Source organism: Eurypyga helias, unplaced genomic scaffold (genome assembly GCF_000690775.1).
Source record: "Eurypyga helias isolate BGI_N326 unplaced genomic scaffold, ASM69077v1 scaffold21368, whole genome shotgun sequence".
NCBI lineage: Eukaryota > Metazoa > Chordata > Aves > Eurypygiformes > Eurypygidae > Eurypyga > Eurypyga helias.
Genome location: NW_010266566.1, coordinates 24,364 through 32,480, shown reverse-complemented (window position 1 = coordinate 32,480; position 8,117 = coordinate 24,364). Strand labels below are relative to the sequence as shown.

At 40.4% G+C, this 8,117-nt stretch overlaps 1 protein-coding gene across 1 annotated transcript in view; it reads left to right on the top strand.

Annotated features, from left to right (window-relative positions):
• Positions 1–8,117, top strand: part of LOC104513708 (putative sodium-coupled neutral amino acid transporter 9) — a gene marked incomplete at its 5' end in the record, with an annotated part of 18,520 nt that overhangs the window by 2,276 nt on the left and 8,127 nt on the right. Inside the window, 2 exons of the mRNA XM_010157155.1 lie at positions 3,770–3,883; positions 5,182–5,330. Of these exons, the coding sequence (XP_010155457.1) occupies positions 3,770–3,883; positions 5,182–5,330 (263 nt within the window). The remainder of the gene's footprint in view (positions 1–3,769; positions 3,884–5,181; positions 5,331–8,117) is intronic.

Sequence of the window (8,117 nt, the reverse complement as noted above, 5' to 3'; positions counted from 1 at the left end):
GAGCGGTGCACTGGAGTAAGCCAAATGTCAGCAACACAGCCTGGAGAAGCCCCGTGAGCAGGGTTCCTAGTTTGCAGTTCAAAGTTGTGCTCCCTGTTCCCATCTCCCACTGCTGCCCACATGTAGTTATCAGCATGTGGATTGCGTAGAAAACAAACCCAGCCACAAGAAGTTCTACAACCTAGCTTTCACTGTCGTACTGAGGGAAAATTGAACTATCTTCTCCATGGCATGCAACAGGGAAAGCAAGGCCTAGAAGTTGCCTGTTCTTTTCTGTGTGACATAGGAAGTATCTGTAGCGCTACAGAGCCTTCACTGTGCTGCCTCCAGTCCTGTGCTGCAGGTCCAGGCGCAGGCTGGACTAGTCTGTGAGTGTGACACAGTATCTTGTACTTTGTTAGCTACACCCGATTTGTCAGGCTGACCCTTTCGTTAGGAGGCTGATTTCTACCTTCATTCCACTGCAGCTGCCAGCCACAGTCACCCAATTTTTAGTTCTCCAGAGGCACTTTTAACTCTGATGCTCTGTGCATCTGACCAAAAAAGCTCCTGGTCAGCAGTAACTGCAGCTAGCACATTCTCCAAGTCCCACCTCAAAATCTGCCTATTACTTCAGGTGTACTTGACAAGTGCTTGGCAGGTGGCAAGCTGTGGTCCTTACAGACTGTGACCTGCATCTTATCTTTGATAGTTCCCTTCCACTCTGATCCCTCTAATACTTCCTTCTTTCAATCATTTTTTCTACAATTGATTCTTAGATTATAAACTCTAGGTGTGAGGACTGCTGTATTCTTTATGCTGAGGCAGCTTCCACCACAGTGATGTCCATTCTGGATATAAACATCTTAATATAAGATTTAAAATAGACAAATGTGATTATTGCTGTGTTACTTAAAATTAATCCTTTTATCTCGCTCCATGTGTCCTTCGGTTTTATCTGGTACTATGCTGTCTAAGCAGTATTTATAGTCAAGGTCTTTAGGGAGTGAACCTAGGTCTCCCAAAGAGTAGTGAATGTTAATAAAACCATATATACACAAACACATGCTCTTGCACAAAGGTAGCCGTCTTATGCAGAAACAGATGTTTGCAAGGGAGCTGATGGATGTTGGAGGGGGAAAAAAAATCTGATGTTTGAGATATCTTTATTTCTTCTCCTGTTGCTTATGGAAATCAAAATCTGGGCATTCTTCCTGTGGTGACAGCAGCTGAATGGAAGGGTCTGTTGTGTTACATGCTATAAAAATACATTATCAAAATTATCTCGGCACTTAGTTTCAGTACAGATTAAAGCACACACCCTTAAGAACTGTAGGAACGTGAACTGGTTAGTATGATCAGGGGTAATAGCACACCAGCTGTCAACCGTTAATCTAGTGTAGTCCAGAGGAAGCTGTAAGAATTTCGTTTCGGATTGCTTGCCGTCACAACAGCAAGTACTTGTCACAGCAAAAATAGTTTTACAGTTGGTTCTAGAGCGTCCATGTAGGCTGAGTTATGAATAACAACTGCGAGTTGCTGTGTTATCGTTGTGCACGAGGAATACCCCTGAAATACCAAATTTAAAGGAACCGAGAACAAGTTTTGCCAGTTGATGTGCCTTCAGGTGGCCTTGGGTGCGTTTTGAAAAATTGTGCGAATCCTGTCTTCAAGAAGTGAGAGTCCCCTATGTCTTTCTGCAAAACCACCTTACCTTGATAAGTCTCTGGCTCCTGCTGTTATTGGAAGTTACTCATGAATACCTGCAAGAAATATGGATGCTTAGGTTTAGTATTCCTAAAATCACTTTTCAGGATAGGCGCTGGTGCTTTTGAAGCTGCAGCTGCTGTACAAAAAACAGTACAGCTTCTCACATCACTGAAGAGAAACTCTGGGAATGATTGAAAGGGCGTTATTGCTTAACGTCTTATGGAGGTTCATAGTCCTTACCCAGTGACCAGTGCAAGGAGCGTGAAGGCCAGAGAAGCATGTTCCAGCTGCATGTAACTGGTCAGCAGGAGGAAGAGGTTGCAGCTGGAAGTGTACAGCTGCCAGGGGCATGGGGACCACCCCAGGGTACACCTTAACAGCACATTGTTGTCTGATGAGAAATATCATTGACCTCTTGAAGGCTGATGCAAAAGGCATCAATCTTCTACCCCAAAAGTGCTGGCAAAATGAGCAGGAGATTCCAGTTCCCTCCCTAAAAGCTGGCTTCCTTCTGAAATCTTCCTGAAACTTGTAACCTAGCAGTTTATACTCTTCCTCAGGGACCACCTTGCCGTCAGAAGACCTCCGAAAGGTATAGGATATGCTTCTTTTGTCAAGGAGATTGTGTGAGGAAACACTTAGGGGAACATTTCCATGCACAGATGTGAGGAAGCTTTGCCTGTGCTCGGTGAGCTGGCAGAAGGCTGTAATTGTGATCCTGCCCTGGAAGCCATATAGTCCTAACTAATTTTGCTGTGCCTGAGCTAATAAGAATTGCTTCTCATTCATAGGAAAAGAGTCATGTATTGACGCATTACTAGTAATCCTTTAAGAAGCTGATTATTTGCAGCAACTCAACAAATGGTTTGCTAGGTAATGAGTGTTCTGTAGTGTAGCATAAGCTTATACAGAATATAGTTAGTTAATAATTAGAAATAAATGGTCTCCGATTTCAATTCCAAAAAGAGGGAATTAAGGTAGAATAACCCACTAAGTACATTGCTATGATGCCACTCTGATGTATATGTGGATTCTGAAATTTCATAAAATGCTTGAATGAATTTACTGCTTATTTTCCAATACTAAATGTTGCTAAAAACTTTTAATTATTTTTATGTAGTTGACAGGTTTTTTATATATTAGATACTTTATAAATAGTCAAAATTTTCAGAAGTGAACACAAGTTAAGGTTTAAATCCATATTTAGATATATGTAATACAGCAAAATATGGATTTAATACCCTAGCTTCAGCATTCTCTCCTAAAAATCTTCAACTGTTTTCTAGTGAATTTACCTGGGGTGTCTATAGAAATTCACTAATAAAGCAGATAGGCAATTTTAAATGTAAGAGTCATTATAAAATAAAATGCTAAAGCTAAAGAACATATACTGTATATATAGGCCTACTTATGCCCTTCTGTTTTATTTGTATTTTTTTATTTAATGGTGTCCCATTTAATGTCTCCCATTTTCATGACACTCAAACAGAAGCTGGACACATTAGTTTCTGGTTTGGAGCCAGTGTGTGTGTATCATCTCCTCAGGTTTCAAAGCAGCTTCTTAAAAAATAGCCTTTACATTATATCTGCAGTGGAGTAGGCTGATGTCTTTAATTGTAAGGTTTTAGTCCTGACAAGAAACTTAACATGTGGCATGGCTGGGCTTTCTGTCTTTGAGGCTCTTAGTAAAGGTGAATGTAAGAAAGTAGAGGGGGTTTCTTGTTTGTTTGCTCTAATAACTGGTTTATGTTTGTGTGCCCAGAAATAATATGCTATACATCTATTGGCCTATCTGTTTCTTGGTGCCTTTTCTGCATCCAGATGGGTACATAATACTTGTCTACCTCCACTTTGGGGTATCTTCTTGCAGCTTTCTGATCTGATGCAGGACCAGATTTGAAGAACCCATTCAAGTAACAGAAAGAAATGTAAAAACTTTAAAGTAATAATAATAAATATAAACCAGTGATAAATATGAAATTGACAGTAATAAATGCAATAGAAATCTTCTCATGAGACTTTTATTTTGCCTGTTTTGGTATGTCAGTGCTGGCCAGAATAAGATTCTTCTTTTCTTCAGGTGAGAGACCTCTCTATTGCATACTTCCTGGTGGGATTAACATATCTGTATGTCGGAGTGATAATTTTTGCATCTTTTCCTTCACCACCACTATCCAAAGAATGTATTGAACAGGTGAGATATTTTACTGGAGTACATATTTGTCCTTGATCTTTTAATAAACATGTACTAAAAAAAGAACTGCTAGTGCTTCTTGCTTCATGACTCACCCTGGCAGACACATCTGCCCTTGACTCTGATAAGTTGGCTAACATCTCATGGGCACTACCACAAGCAGATGAGTAATGCCTGTATTGTCTCATTTATGTTCATGTCTGGTTGCCAGTAGTTCTGTAAAAAAACCAAGAATTTAATAAATGCAATGTGAAAGTAATGAAGAAAGGACCAAAATGAAAAGTGAACAGTTCAGGCTTTATTTTATTTAACTTATTTAATCCTGAAGAGTTTATGTTTGTGTGAGCAGTTACCAGTGCCATGTACTGGGACTGGTTTCAGGTACTCCAGAAGAAGAAAGACAGTATGAGCGCAAGCTCGTTTAGATAGGAGCCCTCACTACGGGTGGGTTTAACGCTGTGGTGAGCCTTGCCAGCAGAGTTCTTCAGCTGATAGCACCACATGAAACACCCTGTAAAGGCTATTAAACTCTTATCTGCTTATAGGCTATACACCCTAAATTACCCCGAAGATAGGAGTTATCAATTGGTAATCCATTTTATGCCAGGCGTTCCATGTGTCTTGCATAATACTTAGCAATAAACCAGCATTTAAAGGCTTCCTCTGACCTTACGTTAGTTTGAACTGGTACCACAGTTTCACCACTAAGTGATTTTTTGAGCCATTTGAAATAACTTGATGGGGTGAAATCCACAGTTAAATAATAGATGACATTTGTTCCCATTTATTTTCTGTAGTTATCCTAACTACTTATGAAGCCATTTGTTTATTTCATGACACTTGTCTTATGCTACTTTTTCAGATGTTCCCAGTTGTAGTAGATGATCCCCCTTCCTCATTTGTATATGATCCAATTTTACTGATTAAATAACTTTTTAATATCTAGATGTGATATGACAGGTAATAGGACCATATTAATTCATCTACCTAAAAAAGAAAATATAGGTGGTCCTTTCACAGTCTTGATTATTTGAAGATGTTCAGAAGATTAGAAAATTATTCCATCTTTAATGCCAAGATGAAAGCTGACATCAGTTCTGTAATATTCAGAAATTGGTTGGTATTTGGTGGCAAGGCAATCATAAAAGAGGGAGAGGGTAGTTCATGTTGCAGAGCTTATTTAGCAATTGTAGGTGCTTTGGTTTTATCCCTTTCTTGCACACAGCTGTTAAAAATCAGCAGGTAATGTAATGTAATCAAGCCACCACTGATAAGTGTAACATTATTCCTGTGTTTAGAATTTTCTAGATAACTTTCCCAGCAATGACATCATGTCATTTGTTGCAAGAATATTCATGCTGTTCCAGATGATGACTGTATACCCGCTCTTGGGCTATCTGGCACGAGTTCAGCTGTTAAGACAGTTTTTTGGAAATGCTTACCCAAGGTAAGACGTCTACTCCTTGACAAGAGCTTGGCACACTTTCCTTAACTCTCCTTCTGTTGTCAGAAATTTGGCTGAGCTTTTGAGGATTTCCTTTGCTGCATTAGGTGCATTTCAAAAGCTAATTTCACACTGTTTGTAGAGTCAAGGGGTAAATAGGCATGCAAAATAAACTCAGCTGCAGATCCAGACTGCTACAGTTTGGCAGCACAGAATGGGGGGAGGGGGAGGTGTGTCCTTTTTTTTTCTAAGCTGTTTGTTTTGTCAACAAACAGGAATTTTGTCAACACAATTCCTTTGTGTTATGCATCAATATGGCAAGAGTAAAGTTGTACAAGAAAAAAAGTATTCAGTTCAGAAGCATTTCATGGAGTAGTCTTTACATTGTGAAGGACATAGGCTCTGGATATTCAGGGTACCATGTATGATTTGATTGTGCATAATTAGTAATTGTCTGTCTGTTTTTAAACGGAGCTAATAGCTAAATGAGTTGTTAGCTGTGTTATCTAGGCTACTGCCATACTTATAAAAATAGCTTTCCACATGCTAATTTCAGAGATGAGCCACACCCCTGCATTTGTACACTGCCTGAACTCCTGGGAAGAGCTGATCCAGAGCTTAATTTTAGTTCTGATGCGTTGTTTTTTGATTTTGTTTTGGGTTTTGTTGGTTTTGGGTTTTTTTTAACAAGACCCAGGACATTTATATTTGGTGTATTGTCTAAACTTGTCACAGCTGAGAAGTTGGCATTTATCTCTGAGTTTCTTATTTTATATTGTGAATCACTGTTGATGGAGGAAAGGAGAAAATATCCCAGGAAGAAATGTGTATTTCCTCTGTGGCATCAGCAGCAGCATACAGGTCTGGGAAGATGTTGTTCCAAGTTTCATGTTTCTTCTGGGTCCTAAAATAGGTATGAGAAGGTCTAGAAATTGCATGCCTAAAATTAGGCAGTCAAATAAGTGCCTGCTTTTTTTGATGCTAAATTGTACGCAGTTCAATGTTGAGGAGATTTTAAGGAACTGCTGCAAGTTGCTGTTGGAAACAAGGCCATTGATTTAAGTGGTAAACATGGATTTCACAGCCTCTGGGAAATAGCCATGTCCTTTATATTATGTGGATGTGCTTCCTCCTATGTCCTCCCTCCAGTTACTCCCTGACCAGAATGGTTTTCATTTCCCTCATGCCCTCTCCTAGAACCTACAGCTTCAAACCAGTTTCTTCTCAGGTTAATTTCAGCTTGCTGTTTTAAGCCTTCATGGTATGATGAATGTGATGATGCAAATACTTGCTTGGTTCTTGTGTCCAGGATGTCCTGTGGGTAGCTTCACTCGTTTTTGGGGTTTTGTTTTTCTTCTTTTTTAAAGTCTTCTTATAGAGAGGTATTTTAAGTTTCTGAGAAGTCAAAAATTGTTTCTAGGAAGCCATTTAAATCGCTCCAACCAGTAGTGTTAAGGTAGTATATTCTGGCTGGCTGGCTGTGTCTCCCTCTATAGTATCCTAGGTATCTCAAATATAATACAAAATCACTCCACTAACCTTCAAGTTCCGCTTCTGTGCCTCTACAGCCAGCAAGGTCAGCCCTTAGTTTTATTATGCAATGGGAACTGTGAAGACTGGTAGCAGGCACAGGATCTGTCTTTGAGAGGACAGGAATGATGAACTACCTGGTTGTGAAATACGTCTTGTGATGACTGTTTCTCACCAATAGCTAAAGCTAACAAAGGTCTGTCATGGTTTAACCTCAGCTAGCAATAAGGTGCGACACAAGCCACTTGCTCACCTCCGCTCTTCTCCAGTGGAGGAGGAGAATCAGATGTAAAGACAAGGAAACTCACAAAATTGAGATAAGAACAATTTAATAATTGAATATAAATTAATATTATAGTGAAACTAATAATATTAACAACACTACTAATAACATGAGATGAAAATAAAACAGGTGTTACAGTTGCTTACCACCCACTGACACACATCCAGGTCCCAAGTAGCCAGAGCCAGAGAGTGATTGCAGCAGAGTCTATGCAAGAGCACAACCAAGAAAACCAACTGACCCACCAGCCCACTATCTGATGAACGAACAAATGAGCTAAATGAGCAAGTGAGCTAGCAAATGAGCAAGCTAACAAGGTAGCTAGTGAGCTATGGCTCCCCCACACCTCCCCCCCAGCTCATGTACTGAACATGACATGCTATGGAATGAATACTGCTTTGAACTCTGTGTGCAAGAGCACAACCAAGAAAACCAACTGACCCACCAGCCCACTATCTGATGAACGAACAAATGAGCTAAATGAGCAAGTGAGCTAGCAAATGAGCAAGCTAACAAGGTAGCTAGTGAGCTATGGCTCCCCCACACCTCCCCCCCAGCTCATGTACTGAACATGACATGCTATGGAATGAATACTGCTTTGAACTCTGTGTGTGTGTGTCCCCCACTGCTTGTAGTGAGAAAGCTGGGAACACAGGTGCAGTGTCAAAGCTGAAGAAGTCCTTGAATTGGTGCAAGCATGCCTCAGCACCGACTTAAAACACCAGTGTTACAGAATGAATAATAGGATGGTTTGGATTGGAAGGGACCTTAAAGACCATCTAGTTCCAACTCCTCTGCCATAAGAAGGGACACCTTCCACTAGACCAGGCTGCTCAAAGCCTCATCCAGCCTGGCCTTGAACACTCCCAGGGATGGGGCATCCACAGCTTCTCTGGGCAACCTGTTCCGGTGCCTCACCACCCTCTTCGGGAAGAATTTCTTCCTGATATCTAACCTAAACCTCCCTGCTTTCACTT